The 18,075-nt window shown below is 38.1% G+C and overlaps 3 protein-coding genes across 3 annotated transcripts in view; 2 read left to right on the top strand and 1 right to left on the bottom strand.

Annotated features, from left to right (window-relative positions):
- Window positions 1-18,075, top strand: part of LOC144657496 (peroxisomal membrane protein PEX14-like) — a 307,100-nt gene that overhangs the window by 227,503 nt on the left and 61,522 nt on the right. The gene's annotated exons all lie outside the window — the stretch shown is intronic.
- Window positions 1,904-4,780, top strand: LOC144656580 (microfibril-associated glycoprotein 4-like). Its single transcript, XM_078516799.1, has 4 exons — window positions 1,904-2,386; window positions 3,101-3,215; window positions 3,441-3,852; window positions 4,049-4,780. The coding sequence occupies exons 1-4, from the start codon at window positions 2,066-2,068 to the stop codon at window positions 4,275-4,277; spliced, it is 1,077 nt and encodes a 358-aa protein (XP_078372925.1). The 5' UTR covers window positions 1,904-2,065; the 3' UTR covers window positions 4,278-4,780.
- On the bottom strand, window positions 7,799-18,037 carry LOC144657514 (CTD nuclear envelope phosphatase 1A-like). The gene is made up of 9 exons (XM_078517877.1): window positions 17,770-18,037; window positions 15,804-15,870; window positions 14,450-14,516; window positions 14,287-14,338; window positions 13,345-13,416; window positions 13,070-13,114; window positions 12,079-12,150; window positions 11,144-11,255; window positions 7,799-10,369 (listed from the first exon to the last, which is right to left on the bottom strand). The coding sequence occupies exons 1-9, from the start codon at window positions 17,983-17,985 to the stop codon at window positions 10,224-10,226; spliced, it is 849 nt and encodes a 282-aa protein (XP_078374003.1). The 5' UTR covers window positions 17,986-18,037; the 3' UTR covers window positions 7,799-10,223.

Genomic DNA, 18,075 nt, shown 5'->3' with positions numbered 1-18,075 from the left:
GCGCGCGATAGCAGTTCTGAGAGTTTAAAATTTCGACTCGTGTACTGAATACAAATATTTACACAAGGCGATGCAACTTCGACATCGACAAATCCGGCACCGCCTCTGGAATGTAGCCGAAAAAGCAAACTTCCTCGGCTCGCTTTCATCCGAGATCCCGGTCATCGAAAGAACAGTCTTCAAACTATAGTCTGGCCCAATTTGAGTGCAATCAGTTCGTGCCGTGGTCCTTTTTAAACTAGCTGGAATATCAAATTGGGTCGTAAATTTCCCGATTTACAATGATCTGTACCACCTACTTGGACAATTTATGCAATATTCAGTGAAATTGGTCAAAATTACTGCCTATGCTCTCCCTAGAAAGTAAAACGTGTTCCACGACAAAACGTCATCAGGGGTACCCCAAAGAAATATTCTTCGGAACTCACGACGGCGAAACCGAAGACAAGGTAAACTGAAAATTAAATTTGCACCTCAACTTCTAATGTTTTAAATCATATAAACATTTCTTCACATTTATATTCGTTAGTTCACTCAACAATTCCACGTCGTGAGTTCCGAACAGTATTTCTTTGGGGTACCCCAGAGGACGTTTTGAAGTAGAACACGTTCACTTTCAAGGAGAAAATCCAACTCGAAAATCCAACTCGAAATCCTAACTCGAAAATCCAACTCGAAAATCCAACTCAAAATCCTAACTCGAAAATCCAACTCGAAAATCCAACTCGAAACAACAAAATCCAACCAATCCAACTCGAAATCCAACTCGAAATCCTTACTCGGAAGTTAGTCTGTCTCGGAAGAGATATGATGACTTTTTGTTCTCGTATAATGTAATAATAACGCAAAGAGGAAAAATATTTTGAAAATGAAATCAGCTTCGTTCCGTTTTGTTGAATAGTCCTCCATTCGAGGAACATTACTGAATTATCAACTAAGCTTTTGTTTTTCAACTCCGCCATGCATTGCCTGGTCCTAACTGAGCCCAGGGTGTGAAAGGAGGAGGGTTGTGCGTTGGGCATGTAAGAAAATCGCCACCACGTAAGAAAATCGCTTACTACAATAACGTTATCGAAAAAGTTGGTCGATGCAAAAGAGAATTTTTATGTGTTTTCAAGAAGCTAAAATTAATGGTGTTTTTAACAAGTTGCGTTGCTGCTATGGTAACCACTTATGTCAAGAAAATGAACACAACTTGTCGACCAATGATTGGGCATTTGCTTCATACCATTAGTGTATTAGTTGAGAAAGTGTTGTAGTACAGACCCATCAAAGTATAAGGTCTGGAAAATCAGTGCTTTGAAATTTGGTTGTAATGTCACCTTTTTCAATATATACGTCAGCTTATATCGACTTCGAACAATTTAAAATAAGACACTCCCCTGCTTTTGCAATGGATTCTCATTATTTAGTCCATTAGCGCTCTTCCGTAACAATTGTTTACTGCTTTCTAAACACGACTTAATATTCAACTTCCGCATAAACAATCGTAAAAAGCTGATATTTACAACACTGGGGGTGACCTATAAAACAAAACTGCTCTGTATCGGGAGGCTTTTAAATCATTAATCGAGTCGAGTTTCGGATAAAAAAAACAGTGTTTAAAAGATATTTGCCAATATGAAATATTATATATGTTATTTTTGTGAATTCGATATCTACTCATAATAAGTCTAACTAATTAAAAATTGTGAATATCGCAATGCAAAATAGCAGGTGGGATAGCAAAAATGATACAGAAAGAAAATAAAAGAAAATAATGAAAAACTTGCGAAAGATAGTTGGTAGTTAATTTTATTGCGCTTCGTTGCATTGAGTAAAAAAAGAATGTAATTCTAGCTGCAGCCTACAACCAGGACGAAAACAAGGGAATTACGAGCTATGCTAAAGGATATCGGCCTGTCGTATGATATTTGATATGAAAGTATTGTGTTACGTAGTGATATCACTCAAACACTTCCTCTTCACCTGCTTTCTCTCAGTAATATTGCGTTAAAGTCTGTTACGCCCTTAAACTTCCATTTCTGTCGCACTTTACTGAGGCATTCCTCTGTGGAGCCTTAACATGCACCTTTGGGTACTTACTCTTGTATGTACGGCTGTATACGGCATAAACCGTATTTCGGAGCTTGATTTCAAAGCTGTCAACTTCGCTAAAGCCATTGCAGGACATAAGCTTAATGGAAGCGTAATAAAAGAGAAAGAAGTTGATTCCGAACGTTCCTGTCAGTCTGAATGTGTCGGTGAAGAGAAATGCAAGTCTTATAACCTTGGGACCAAACAGAACAACGCTGGAACATTCACGTGTCAACTGAGCGACTCCGATCGATTTGTTGGTTTTGCAAACTTCACAGAAGATAAAGATTTCATTTACAGACGATGGCAGGTAAATTCAATTTTAGTAGAATTAATGTTTTATTTTCTTAAACCACCTAATCGCGTGTTAGTTTCCTCGTCAGCCCAGTAGTTTTATTTTCTTCAAATCAGATTGATTTTCACAAATTTGTCAATATCGTGAATTCTTAAGACTTACAAATTGCTCTAAAATTTACTCTTTAAGACAAATTGAGCAAAACAAAATGCACATTTTAAAAGCAACTTCAAACAATACTTAATTATTATTTCGTTTATATGACGTACGGACCTGGTTCTCAAAGTTTGTTTTGACTTTTAAATGATATTAGTGACATCCACTTTCAATAAGCGTTTTAATTCAGCAAGGGTACCTTCAAGGAGAACGGAAAATATAGACGGCAAACTCATCCTGACGGCTAAAGCGGTCAACCTTTGAGAGTTGAGAGTTGAGAGTTTCCATCTGACAGGCATCTGCAGCTTGCAAACACAGGCTAATACACGTGAAACTTTTTTGGAAACTGGCAATGCAACGTTTGCTGCGTTGCAAGTTGCAAGAAGATTGCGTATAACATGCTTTTAGGTATTCCCTGCCATCGATAATTCAATTCAGCAGGAACAAAAGTTAGGAAAGAAAGGTGGTGATATCTCTAGGAAGAAAAGGCCTTAAGAGCCAAAATTCTTCTTATAGCCAAAGGATATGAGCGATCGTAGCAAAAATAACACGTAAATACTTCTTTTTAAACAGAGTACTTGTGAGACGGACAGTTTCCTTTGTGGTGAAAAAGGAGTCTGCATTCCCAACTATAAAGATGACAGCATACGATGCAAGTGTAACAATGGTTATACAGGAAAACCTTGTAGTAAGTAAAATGCTTAAATGTTCAGAATTAGTTTCTCGATAGGTCTATAACTTTAGCAACTCAAGAAGTTTATTGGTTTTTCGTTTCCTCTTTTGCTTTTGTTTGTTTGTTTGTTTTTCCGCCTTACTGACTTTTTAGTTCTCACAGGAACTAAAAAGAGTCAATTTCCAATTAATTATGAATTATGTGTTGAAATCTCTTTCTCAACGTTTTGCTTATCCGCAGAGCCGAAAAGCTGCGCCCAACTCCTTCAAGATGGTTTCACATCCAGTGGCGTGTACACCATCAATCCAGATGGCGGCAAACCAATACAAGTGTTGTGTGACATGAACACGGGCGGTGGTGGTTGGACCGTTTTTCAGAAGCGTGTAGACGGCTCTGTTGACTTTTATCTTGGTTGGGAATCCTACAAAAACGGGTTCGGAGATCTTAACGGCGAGTTCTGGCTTGGAAACGACAATCTTCACCGTTTGACAGCTGCTGATGACGTCATAATGAGAGTTGATTTGGAGGACTTTGATGGGAACATCACATACGCTGAGTACTCGACTTTTAAGGTAGCAGACGAGGGAAATAACTACCGACTTTTGATTGGAGGATACAATGGCACGGCTGTTGACTCAATGACACGCCATAGGTAAGAGAAATATTTTTAAAACGGGCTACGTTTTCCGGATTTCATCAACTAATTACAAATACTTTTTGGTTGCTTAGACAACATCAAAAAAACAAATAATTTATGCTATAGCGCAGGCAAAAAGAAACGTTTTGTTCAAATTATAGCTAAATAGTTTTGCACAACCTGCTGTTATCAATTTGTAATTTTCTTCTAGTGGTATGAACTTTTCCACGAAACATAGAGACAATGACGTGTGGAGTGACAACTGCGCCCAGAGGTATAAAGGAGCCTGGTGGTACGATGCTTGCCACGCCTCCAATCTCAACGGACTGTATCTTAATGGATCACATTCTTCTTACGCCGATGGAGTCAACTGGCGTTATTTTAGAGGCTACTACTATTCACTAAAACGTACTGAGATGAAAGTTAAACCCAAAGTCTAAATCTCTGTACCCAGGATCTTTCAGCATTCCGAAAGGAGAACAGTTTACCCGTGAAACAATATCTAACAATTAGTGCATAATAGTCAAAACTTAACAAAAGTAAACAATGGAATTAGTGTCTAGAATTATCTAAAAGTGTCATAACTATTTCATGGGTTTAGTAAAATCCCTCTAACAAGACCTATAAGAAACGTTTTCATGCTTCAGTAAAGGTTGGGCCAAGGGTCTCTATGTAATTACTATCTAGCGTTTAAAACTATAGTAAAATGTGTTTCACTAGGTTTCTATAATAATAATAATGATAATAATAACAATAAGAAGAAGAAGAAGAAATGGAAAAATGAAAGTTAAATTAAGGTTTGAAATTTGTTAAAAACTTTTAAAAAAGTTTCTAGTTTTGCTTTAAAAATAAATAAGAACTACGTCTCTTTTAATTGAGTTTGGAGGCTGTTGTAGTCTTTTGCAACGTGATAAATGAATGTTTGTTGGTTCGGGAACTGAGGCAAACGAAGGTCGTTGGAGCGCCTTGTGTTGTGTGAATGAATAGCATGATTTCTAATGAAAGACGAAGTTAGTTGTCCTAATTGAGCACTTGTGGAAAGAAGTGCACCGGTGAAAAAAGCGTCTCACTGAGAGAGGCTTCAGATCTAAGCTCTTTAGTGCTTCAGTTAACGAACTTCGGGTTGGGAGTTCCAACAGAACTTTAGCAGCCTTGTTTTGTAGGATCTGTAATTATTTTTGCTCCCCCCCCCCCCCTCCCAGACAACATCTCCATAATTAAAAAAGAGGTAGAAGTAAGCTTTTGTATAAGGTAACCCTGTTTGAAATGGCACCAGGTTTCTGACCCTCCTTATTTCCACCATCAGAGGCCCGGGCTTGTATTCACAGGGTCCCAGGTCAAGTTCTCCGCTCTGATCAGCGCGTACATCATGGCCGAGTGAAGCTAGATTCGAAACATGACAAGCCTGAGTTCTTGCGTTCTCCTTCTTGGTCATGCAGAAGTGTAAATAGACCGGTCAACCGCCCACCAGTTACGACATTTTAACAAGGTTATGTTTTTAAAATTTTCATTCTTGTAGCGGAGCTCCCGCGCGCTCGCGGCGTGCGCGAGCAGAGCATCCATAACTAAGAAAAATTGGTAAGCCCAGCGATCCGAGAAATTTTTGGGGTCGCGTATGTACGTACGCCCGTACGAACGGATTAGACCTGGGCACTAGGTTGTCCGTGTCTTAAGAACAGCAAGGAAATAACAAACTGCAAATAAATCTCACATGGCAAGACAAAATACAGACAACGGGCAATATTACTCAGCGACACTACACAGCAAAACATCTATATATATGGAGAAGAAACTGTTGGAACCGTAACTCAAAGAAATCGCTCCAAATCCGCTAAAATACCATGCACAGTTCACAAAAAGAACAACACAGGAGTTCAGGTGAGTGATTTTTATTGTAATTCAACAGTTACTTTTTCGTTCTTTTCGGTTTTAGTTATTTCCCCGTACAAATCTTTATAAATACGCAAATCGCTCGAATTACGTAACAATGCAAAAGTCATCATTAAAAAAGCTACTCATATATCGAGCTAAATAAGGCAATTGACCCCTTTTTTATCGACTGGATATGTGGAGGTCTCAGTTATATCTAAACGAAGTGATGGTATTAAAACGCGGAAAAATTTGTTGCGCGGTGTTCGCTGTGTAGGCTGAATGAAACGCGAGTAAAAGGACGGCGAGACAGAACTTTCTTCCCGAAATATTCCTCGCTTGATGTCTTCAAAAGTCGTTTATATTTCGTGAAATTGTGGCAAACGAAAACGGTTTGCGAGAAGACCCGAAATACGGGAGTTAACTGCGCAAGATATGTTTCTTATGCAATTCCAGTTTGCTTGTTTGCGGTTGCTTCTGCGGCTGTCATCATCAAGAGTACAATTAAGCTAAAATGGTTGTGTTGAAACGAAGCTTTTCTCGGCATAGATCAAGCCCATTGAAGTAAAGGACAAGACGCAGATGTAAGGTAACAAACTCTACTAAATTGCTAAGCCTGCTTTTATGCCAAAAATGTTTTAAATTTCTGGACGCAGTTTCGATAGGTTCTGTATTGGCTGTTTGGATACTTTGCCGCTTCATTCAGTCTCTGTAGTACATTTACGCGACATGAGTTGATTTTTTGTTGTTGTCCTGAGTTAGTTTTATTTTGCTATGGGTTTAATGATTATCTATTGCCGTAAGTTGATTTTCTTTGGCCGCAAGTTGATTTTCTGATCCCATGCCGTGATGTCCTGTCAATTTGTGACATAAGTTTTAGTTTCGATTCCACGAGAAGATATAACAACACTCGAGAGAGTGTTTCATCACATTTCCAAATACCTCGAAAATCGACAACTCTCTTCTCCGTAGGAATGAACGTTTATTCGTCTGTCTCACGATAGAATCGCTTTGAGATGTTGATCGCGACGTTTGACTGCAATACTGCTAGTCTTCATCAGGGGACGAGGTCGATCGTTTGCGCGTTGTTATTTATGCACGTTGGTTCGCTCTTATTGGTGCATTCCGATCCTCATTATTATTCCGACTAACAGATGATGTTCCCTCAGAGGTCCGATTTGTAGTTGAACGGCTGTTGTTTTCTGATCGTAGGTATCAATGGTTCAGGAATCTTCAGTTCTGTCTCCATTAATGTCTTATTCGGATAGCCTCTTTGACCCTGCGTGTGTATCGGGATATCACGATCGATAAACTTGCATGCTCCGATGAGGGTCAATGGATTGAGGGTCACGATCGATAAACTTGCATGCTCCGAAACTGCGGAGATTTGTGTATGAGCAAGCCGTATGTTTCTGTCGTGTTCTTTTATCTTGTCTTGCATCGCTCTCCCTGTTTCCCCTATATAAACTTTTCCGCATTCACATGGAATTCTGTAGACAACACCGTCTTGTTTGCCTGGTTCTAGGGCGTCTTTCGGTCGCACTAAGTGAGACCGAAGAGTTGTGTCAGATTTAAAAACGGTGCGAACGCCTCGTTGTTGTAGGCAGCGGCGAACAACCTCTCATACGCCTTTAATGTAGGGTAAAACCGCAGTAGATTTAAATTCCTGCGTGGGTTCGTTGTTGGCTGTTGGTCTTGTGGTCTTAGTGAGTTTTCGTATGAACGAAGAAGGATATCCGTTAGAAACAAGTACCGACCATAAATGTTTCTTTTCTTCAGAGATAAATGATTGTTTGTTACGAGGTGTTTGAGCAGTTTGCGAAGTGCGTCCGTAAAGGCCGATGAAGACAAGCAGTATTGCAGTCGAAACGTCGCGATCAACTTCTCGGAGCGATTCTATCGTGAGACAAATGAATAAACATTCATTCCTATCTTACACCACGATGAACAATATTCACACCTTTAATGACATCTCTTCTCCGTGTTTGGAAATGTGATGAAACATCCTCTTGTGTTTGATATATTACTTACTTGCTTTTTATTTGCGGTGGAAGAGGTCCACGCGGAAAATCAATAATGAAAGACTCAGAGACTCATCTACAACATTTATTTTAATAATTACTTTCACCTATATTAGATAACTGAGTATCGCGTATTAAGAACAAAATTGTAATTAATAATTATCCAAGTTATGTACAAACATGAGACAAGTAAAAAAACGCAATCTATACAGAGGTCAGAAATGCACAGAATTCACAGAACTTTCACAAAATACAGTTGAGGCTTGAAAAAGCACTGAGACGACAACATACTCTGCTCGTTATTTTTCATTATCAGGGAGGAATAACACAATACGGTTTAGGGGAGTCGAATGGTAAATTCCAGACTTTGCGAGATAGCAACACTGACAAATTATCTGCGAGCCCGAAACTTTCTTAGCCTTGCAAAAGAAATCGAGACTCTTGCAAGGCACTTGGTTTTTGATGGACCATTCGCCATCCCTACAGTTGTAAGTGTACCTGCAATCTGACTAGGGCGCGAAGTGACTGGACAAGGTCTTTCAAACTCAAAATATGCAAGTGCAAAGCGAATAGTTTGTCGGGAAAATCATGCAAGTACAAAGAAACTTTCTTTACAAAGAAAATACAGATGAATCACAAACATTTACAAGTTGTATTTGTTTGGAGAATGAATCTTCTTTGTGATATTTGATAAATGAATGTTGATAATGTAAGATCCCATTTACTATGAAAGGTATTTCTGTGCTTCAGTGGTTTTCGATTGAGTGTGTCGAAAAACAAAAACCGAAGTAATCACTCTGGCCAATCACAAGGGACACAAACAATCCAGTGAACCAATCAAAACTCGGGACACATACATGTAGCCGACACGAAGTACGAAAAAACATGTGCGAGCGAGTCCGACTGGTTTTGGTTTGATTTCTGATTGGTCGAGAAAATGGCGCGAGTTTTTTAAACCAATCACCAAGCGTTGTAATGCAAAACCAAAGCAAAGAGAAAACCGCTCTAAGAGCAGTGTATAAACCAAACAAAACTTGAGTCTATAAGGGCGTATTTACTTGCAACATTAGCGTATAGCCGTCGCATTTGGCCGTTGGAATTTTTTACGTTTTCACGTTTTCACGTTTTCGAGCAAACGTGAGCTTGCCTTTCATTTTGCTACCTTTTTATCGAATTCTAAAATTAATCCCTCATAAAAATAGGGGGAAAATCCCACCTTCACAACAAATAAAAAACTACTCATTTGCGCGTACGAATGCCAAACGGCAGAAGTTGAATTTTTGCCGCTCGCGGGAAAAATAAACGTCATGCTTAACCTCTCTACAAAATTCCAACGGGCAGATGCGACGGCTAAACGCGTATGTTGCAAATAAATGCGCTCTAAATTAGAATAGATCTGTGAACAAGAAATTCAGTTAAAAGGTATTAAGTTATTCTTTCCTGTGATATTCTTTATGGCTAAAATTGATCGTCCGTGGATAAAACCCTAAGAGCTGGCTCACACGAGCAATGCAAACGCAAGGAAACGGTAAAACAAGTGTGAAACACCATCTTGGAAAAAGACTTCAACTGCGTCTGCGTATCTTCTGCTCCTTACGTTTGCATTCTATGTGTGGACGTCGCTTGCATTTGCGTTGACATTTTCGTTTGGATTTGCGCCGCACGTATGAGGCAGGCTTAATACACGATCATTCAAACGAATTATATTGTACTTACTGAGCAGTACTTTTACGCCATACTGTATATTATACTGTGCGGTGGCTCTAACTGTTACTTCGATAGATGAAACCCTAGTGTGAACATTTAAGAGCAGTACAACTGTTTTTTACGCCGAACAAAGTAGCCGGTTCTTACTTTTAAGTCTGTGGGCGAAACCCTAGTGTGTGACTATTAATTTTAAAATAAAGCTAACGAGCAGTACCTTCACGTGGTGCTGATTGTTTTTGACATTTAGGAATAGGTTCGTAAATAACAGAACTCGGGTACCCAAGGAAGTGAAAGGGTTAATTTTTAAGGGAAAAACTCAAATCATTTTGTTAGAGGCCTTGCTAGGATAAAATCGAACGCACAACGCAGCTTAAAGGCCTGTGACAGTAAATTGCGGCAGGTAACCTTGTCGTTGTCATTTCCAAATTTTTCCAACACTGTATGGTCTACATGTACATGCAACAGGGCTTTATAATACACAAGATATTTAAAATTTGCTATGCCTAAGTTACTCTTACTTTAATTTAATGAAAAAAAAAATGGCCTGTGAGTATATTTGTAAGGTTGCACTGTATAGGAATCTTCAAGAGCAGCAATAACGAGTGGAGAACATCATATCTTACTGCCAGTAGAATAATTATATCTGTGACTCTGTGCATTAAATAACCTTTGTTGTGACAAGTCCTCTAGATTTCCCTTGCATACAGTTGACTTTTTCACATCAACTGGATGTGTAGATAACTATATATGCACTGCACTGCAATTCCCACAAAGCAAGCCTATACAGGATTACCACAGTGAGTGAAGGTGTAGATTTCGACTGAGTATGGACCGTACATCAGAGACGAATCTTAGAGCATCCAGCATAGGCAAGAGGTTTAATAACGCGGTGTCTGATGGGTCTGCGAACCACGACTTGATAGGAATGGCGTTATCTGCAATGTAAAGAAATTCAGGTGATACTTTTAATATTGACAAATTGTCTTCCGTATTTACTTGATTTAACGCCACGGCATCTATTAAATTTTTAGCGTTTCTGATGCGGTGTTTATTCGAGGGCGGCGTTGATTTCAAAATCATATTTCTTAAATCACTGTAAATTACGGTAAATCATTTGCAATTAAATATTATGTAAAACATACATGTAAACATGATTAAAGTTCCAGTGCCTGCCTGATTGAGTGCGGCATTTATTGAAGGGTGGCATTTATTGGTACATGTAATTTTGTTTCCATCTGCAGCGTTTAAACGAGGGTGGCGTTTATTTGAGGGCAGCGGTTAATCAAGTACCGGTAAATACGGTAAATAACACGAACATAACACAGATGTCTATTTGCACTCTCTATTCACCCTCTGTCTGTTGTTAGATTTACCAAGATCAGTGTCATGTCTGTAATAGTTCTTAGTTATAAATTTTCACACTCAAGTAACAACACTGAGACACTGCACAGATCACTGAAGAGTCACATCAGCAGCATGGAATATTTTGGGTCCAATTTTAGGCCCTGTCCACACTTACAATGTACATGTAGTGCCCAAGCACTGGTACCTGAGCACCCACAAAAAATGGTGTTGTGTTCAGACACAGAAAACCAAAGTACCCAAGCACCGTTAAGTATCCCAGTACACGGTCTCAACCTTGTACTACATGTATGCCTATGCCTAAATTATTGCATTGGTTGTAGCACGTTACATGTAAATGTATTTACCTGGATTGTACCGATAAGCACCAGGAGAATTGTCCAAAATAAAAACTGATGAAAGATCTTCATTGACCATTGATAAATCTTTGGTGTAACTGCCACCATCTAGTGTACAGTGCTGAGTAAACAAGAGATAAATTAAAATAATTCACTAAAGGAAGTAATGCACTTTCAGTAACCTGCTTCACAGACACACCCATCTTTGTGACTTTTTTTATTATAAATATTTTAAGTCTTTCGGATTTAAGAAGCACAGGGTCCCATTGTAGTGTCTGATTTCTGTGACATGAAGCAACTTTGATGTATTGCTTTTCCCCCCTGGATGGGATGCCAGTCCATTGCAGGTATCTCCCCCCTGGATGGGATGCCAGTCCATTGCAGGTATCTCCCACCCTTGGATACTACATGTCAGGTTGTCCTGAACAGTTTGTCATTATTCATTCATACACCAGGGTAAAGAGAGCCACTGTGAGAGTAAAGTGCATTGCCCAAGAACACAACAACCGCAGCCAGAGATTGAACCCAGACTGCCCAATCCAGACTCTAGCACACTGACTTTTACAGCTTGCTCTCCGCACACTAGTATTAATAGTAATTAGTAGAAACTCAGCTGTGTTCTATTGGAAATCCGCGAATCTGATTGGTTCTCCCACTGTTTTCTATTAGCTGATAGAAAACAGTCGCGCACGCGTAGCTCTTTAAGCAGTAAATTTTTTTGATTTTTGTCTTCAAAATGCACAATATTGTAGGTTTTGGACTGCACTCCTTTAGAGTTTCTACTAAAACAATTAGACTACTCGCCCTTGTTTACTATGAGTGATAGTCAACTCGGCTGCGCCTCGTTGACTATTTGCTCATAGAAAACTCGGGCTCGTAGTCTAATTGTTAATAAGAAATCACTAACTCACAAACAAACAGTAAGAAAGCTTGTAAATCCATACCTGTCTAAAGTACCTTCTATTTAGCACTCCTCTGTTTCTATCTAGGTTATCTGCAACTGCTGCTCCATAGATCTGTGACAGAAATAAAATGATTGCACCACATTTTTTTCTTGTACAAGAACATGTATAATTATAATGTGCTGTGCCCAATCATACAATGTTTAACTACTTACTGAATTGTAGCATGCGTGGTACCATTGAAATGGAATGGCTTTTTGACAACTTACTACATGCACTTGCAACAAAAGTTTGTATGCAAGTTCAACTTTTGGCTACTTGTAACTCTATTTGGCCTAATGCACCTACATTGTATTAAAGGGACATGGTCAGCGTTCACGTTTTGAAAAAAGTCCACCTTAACCCGAAATCAAAATACGCGTAGAGAACCTTCAGAAATCGGCTTCAATCTTCTCAGTGTTTCTTTTTTCTTCTAAATTTTCCCATTCAGTTAAACACTGAGAAGATTGAAGCAGATTTCTGAAGGTTTGTTTTAAAAAAAGTCCACAGTGGTCTTTTTTCAAAACGTGTAAACTAGTGTCCAGGTCGGCGCGGTAAGAACGCTGACCATGTCCCTTTAATGTTATGTCAGGCCGGGCATAGGAGGGGCATTTACTTGACCATTTCAGTGGACTTTCTAATGACACTTTACTGAAGCTTAGTGAACCTTTTGACCAACCACAGATGCTCTGGGGTGAGGCGTTTAAACAAAATGTAATCTCAGCTGAGTTCAATTGCCCCAGTTGTCTCTGCTCAGCCTCCCCCTTCTCCAGCTAAACATTGATAGGTGCATTAACACTATCAAATCTAAGATTCAGATATGCTAATAGTGATACTTTTTTGCCGTTGATCACAGGAGTTTCAGATTGGATACAACAAATCATTTAATAGTCAGGCTGGGAACAATATCAACACATAGAAAATTGTAATGTTAGCTTGCTTGGAAAGGCAATAGAGGCTACATCAACTGCAAACCTGAACACAAGGCACTTACCTCCATACTAGCAGTAAAAACCACAAGATCGTACCATTGACTGACCTGAAAAGATCAAAATAATTCTTGGTTTGATCTTACAACACAACCACTATTTCTTTTACAGCTTTCCCCAGACCTTAACTATGGTGTTATTGGGACAAATGCATGCAGTTGTGATCCAAAACAAACTGTTTACGAATAACAAAGCCCAGCAGTGGGCTGCATTAATACTTCCCCTTAATCCTAGTAGCTTGCCTACATTGGTGCTTAAGCCCTGAGCTGGATGTACTTACACATTCAAGAAAAAAGTCCACATGCGGTCTCTTGTGAACAAAAAATCTGATGGGATGGTGGTCTATTGTAACCTGTCAAAACAGTTTTAAAGAGAAAGTGTCACTTGAGAAACAACACAGTCATGTTAAAATAATATTACAATGTTGACGAATTAAAAATTTACAGTGTAAGTCACTTACAGTTTATTTTAATTAAGTCATTCATTAATAATTTATTGTTAAAAGATCTTTATTTTAAAACTGGATAGAAGTTTAAAAAAATTGTTTACTTATGACTACTTTTATCCCTGATAATTGATTTGAAAAAAACATGTATCTCCAATTTTTAACATTTGTTCTGATTGATTCAATAACCTGTCTTCAATCCAAATAATTATGTGTTGTCATAACTAAAGCAACTACTGCTGCCACTGAAATGTATCCATTACCAGGGCTGCAAATAATTTTTTTCTAATCACTTTAAAGGACATGTGTCCTACTAAGACACCATCTTGGTCGGACAAAACAAAATTTTGGTCGGACATCACCAAAAATTTGAATTTTATTCATTGTTGCCAGAAAATGATTCATGATCCAAAAAATGTCCGGACATCATGTCCAACCACACTTGAGATTTCGTCAGACATGAGCAAATTTTGGTCGGCCAATGTCCGATGACCGACTGTTATTTGCAGCCCTGCATTACTAAATAAAAATATAAAAGCCTTGATTTATCTTTTGCCATGTTGTACAAAAATGTACCTTTTATTACTAGTTGATTTCTGATTTCCTTTTCTTTCAATTTGATACAGATACTAGAAATTTATACCTTCATTTTCTAGTTAAAAAGTGCTTTCATTTCTTTTGTAAGTCTAAAGTAAACGCCAAATTTTTATCTAAACTTTCAGTTATAAAAAAATAGTTTCCATTGTTTAGAAACAAGCAGTTTAAAATATAACCTACCCGAAGTACAAAGTCTGGAGGTGTTCCAGGTCTTACAGTTTGTCTTACAACACTAAAGATAAAAATAAATTGATATTATTAAGATGCAGATAGAAGGCACAGAACAAATAAAATATAGAATTTTAAATTATAATAATTTCTTGTGACTCGTAAAATTTCATACCCATCATGGTGTGAATGTATAAGAGTTTCATCAAGGTCAAGCACTAAGGTCTTTCGTTTTACTAGTTCTGGAAATAGAATTACAAGTACACATTAATTTTCAATACCATATTTAATAAAACAAAGCTAACAAAGTATCAGATGAAGGGTATACATTGTAGCAATTAAAGGGACAAGAATGTAACTTATAATGACTGGTAAATAAAGAAAAGGTATCCCATGTTTTATTAATTTTCTTTAATACATCTATTTATTTCATCTTCTTCAGTGGATTTTTTGTTAGTGTAAAATGGCAATACCATTCTTTAAGAAACAAGGACAAATGAGGCTGAAACAATCCAAACAAACAAACAAACAAATTAAAGCTTTTTTTTCGTCCTTAGAGTTTTGGGGGTTTTAAGGTTTAATACTGAACAGGTTTGTGGTTGCGTTCTGCAGGACCATTCTTAAGGGTGCATAATTTTAGGAAAATGCCTAACCCTTTACATCATTAAGCTTTTACATCATAAAGCTTAAAATGGAACCAAGAATCATGTCTCTAGTTTAAAAAAATTTCACGTCATTCAGAATGACACGAAAATGTTTTAAACTACATGTAGAAAATCAATTATTGAATGAGCTGAGGTCAGTTAAATGCAAATAAAGTGATGTTTATAAATGCGGCAAACTCTCGTCAGATTTTGACTGTTAGACAACTGCTAAATTTGCAGGCAGTCCAGTGGTGTTGACAGTTCAACACGTTTGGTCGATGACATAAGGATTCACGCAAAAAAGGAAATTGATGAGGACTCCAGAGCGAAAAGAGATTTTGGAATTTTTTTAACGCTAAAAGAAAGCCAGGACTTTATTTATGCCAAACACTTCAATTGTGAAAAAATTTGACCTGTGAACCTCAGGGCTGTCATTAAGTTTTTATGCAGCCATGATATTGAAGTTATCACACGTAGCATTTTGTTCTGTATGCAAGTGTAATGTAACACCGATCAACATTTTCACCCGTAACATTGAGTGAGCTCAGCCGTAACAGGTGTTACGGGTTATGGCCCTTAATGACAGCCCTGAACCTGTTCCGTCACCTTAAATCTACTGTAATGCATAGTTTGTGACCGCAGTAGTTATGCATGTACAATTTATTAATATATAGATTTTCTTCATACCAAGAATTGTTTATCCTTGTATTTCTCATTATGTTGACAGTACACAATAGCAAAAAATGTAACAACTTTGAAATATTATCATGTAGTTGACCCTTTAAGAGAGAGTACATGTGCCTGTAACTCATCAGACTCAAATAATTATTACCCGGTATGCTTACCTGATGTATAGTTACGTAAATCTAGTTATAGAATACTTACTCAATCTTTGAATGGATAAAGGTGAAAGAGGGAGCAATTGATATTTAACAGTCTTGTGTTGTATAACCTACAGGGAAAAGTGTAAATATCATTAGTTAAAAGGTTGTACATGGTACCGTACAAGTGCTTATTGGCTTTGTGATCAGTTGGCAGCCTAAATGCACTTCACTACACTTCAAAGTGCTTTGTTTAATTCTTTGAACTATGAACTGTTTCTCTGATTAATCTTGAGAAATAAGTCAAGATACTTGTACAAGGACATTATTTTCTTGCCTTGTAATGCGTCAGTAAATTCCAAGATCGCCCATCCCCCCCCCCCCCTCCTGGGCATACCCCGGGCATTTGACTGTAGCTCCATATAGCCAGGAATTTGACCCAAAACTTCGCCCACCAGTTGGCGCATTTGACCATCAAAGAAACAAGAGTCAGCGGTCACATGCTAAAGCATTTCGTCATCCGTTCATTCACTGCGACTGCGAATGTTCATGGTACCTGGGTACTCGTGCTATTCCGCGATTCTACCTCTGTTTTTGTTACGGTATCCTTTTTGCCTTTATCAAAAAACATTTAACTGTGAATTTGTTGTCAGAAGACAATTTTCTTATCATTATCAAAAAGGTATTTTCAAGAAATCCTTCACAGATAACGTACGGTATTAGTAGAGCTAGCTAGAAAGAGCGATTTCAAGCTACGATGTTTTCCTTGTTTTGTTGTAGTTAATCATTTTGTCTTAAAATCCAAAAAAGTCTGGGGAATTTGACGCTCTGTCAAGCCCTAACCTGGTGGGGCATTTGACAGTCTAAACTGCCTACATAGAGGCGAATTTGACCCAAATTTTTTGAAAAAGTCAAATGCCGGGGGTTCGCCCGGGGGGGGGGGGGGAGGGGCGGTTTTGGAATTGACTGATACATAAGAGGAGTCTTGTCGCATCTCAAAAGTTGTGGCACTAAACAATAGTTTTGAGTGAAGTAGAAGAGATATAGCCATATAGCAATAAGTCACAGTTTTCCAACCAAATACATGTATGAGATAAAATGGTTATAAGGAGAAGGAAAACTGTGCATTGCAGTGACCCCTCAACCCCTCCCACCTCCAGCAGAGCCACTAGCTGGCACTAGCTACAAAAACAGTAAATACCAGTGAAATATTCTTCACATCTATCCAATTTACTCTTCTTGTAAGGTTAATACGAAAGTAAGATGATACAGATTATAATAGCTCTCAAGTAAACATGTTTAAACAATTCTTTTTAACAGGTGGTCAGTGTAATAAAGTTTACACTGTGATAGATTTAGAGATAGAAAATTTCCAACAAAATTTCAATATCTCTCCATAAAAATGTTTCATACTGCAGTTTCTTGTTGCATGTCAACTTTAGAACAAACAAACTCGAAGCTAAAATTATTTCCTTATGAACTTCCGCTCTTTGAGGGCAAATTGGAAGTGTAGCTGATAATCTCATCTCGAAAGGGAAATGCATTCATGCAAATCCAGAAAACAGAAAACACAACAAAGAAAGGATCTACAACAGATAAAATATAATAAGTTGATTTCTCTGAAAATCAAAGCGAATAACGTGATATTGGTCGAATAAATTAAACTCTACCTGTTTACAAGCCTCATTGACACATTCATTGTGTATCTAAAGTTATAAACCATCGCTTGTTTATATGTGACAATAACTACGCAAAATTACACTTGAAGCAAATAATGAAAATACTCGAATTATGGCCCGGTTATTAGCTATGCGCAGCTTAAGGCGACTCGAACAAATTCAATATTTCGAATAAAAATGTGAGCAGATCTGAAGTTGTCTGTTATTGGAGCAAGTTTTTGATTGTTAGTATAATTTGCTTGCATAAGCATTACGTCCAAACAAACAGTAAAAATTCAACATTATCTATCTTCGTTTCCACCTCTTTCACCTCTCAAGTAAATCATGCCCACCAGATGTATAGCAGCCTACCTTTTTCAAGTTCCTTCGCAGAACATACATTATGAGGGTCCAAATCTTGATAAGAGCCATCAAGAAAAATCGAATTCCTATGCCGTTATATATTCCCTTTAAACAATCCATTGTCACGTACACCCACATTGAGAACTTCTTTTGGATGCCAGAACACAAACTCGTGCAAAAAAGAAAAACTTTTCGCAAATTCGGCGTCCAAACTTTTGCACTCATAAAGCTAAACAACCGGCAGACACCATGTTTGTGTTCGGAAATCGAAAGCGCATGATTTGCTGGGAACTAGCACGGCCGCATGGAGTTATG

This window comes from Oculina patagonica, chromosome 6 (assembly GCF_052425735.1).
Source record: "Oculina patagonica isolate OP01 chromosome 6, crgOcupat, whole genome shotgun sequence".
NCBI classification, from domain to species: Eukaryota; Metazoa; Cnidaria; class Anthozoa; order Scleractinia; family Oculinidae; genus Oculina; species Oculina patagonica.
This window is presented reverse-complemented; position numbering and strand designations above follow the sequence as displayed.

What these genes read in the sequence shown, in the direction of transcription:
- LOC144656580 (XM_078516799.1), top strand. Translation starts at nt 2,066, where the DNA reads ATGCACCTTTGGGTACTTACTCTTGTATGTACGGCTGTATACGGCATA. An exon ending in TTATACAGGAAAACCTTGTA is followed by an intron (nt 3,216 to 3,440) that starts GTAAGTAAAATG and finishes GCTTATCCGCAG; the next exon opens with AGCCGAAAAGCTGCGCCCAA. An exon ending in GACTCAATGACACGCCATAG is followed by an intron (nt 3,853 to 4,048) that starts GTAAGAGAAATA and finishes ATTTTCTTCTAG; the next exon opens with TGGTATGAACTTTTCCACGA.
- LOC144657514 (XM_078517877.1), bottom strand. Translation starts at nt 17,985, where the DNA reads ATGAGTGCAAAAGTTTGGACGCCGAATTTGCGAAAAGTTTTTCTTTTT. An exon ending in CTCCAGACTTTGTACTTCGG is followed by an intron (nt 13,417 to 14,286) that starts GTAGGTTATATT and finishes CTGTTTTGACAG; the next exon opens with GTTACAATAGACCACCATCC. An exon ending in ATAGAAGGTACTTTAGACAG is followed by an intron (nt 11,256 to 12,078) that starts GTATGGATTTAC and finishes TTGTTTACTCAG; the next exon opens with CACTGTACACTAGATGGTGG.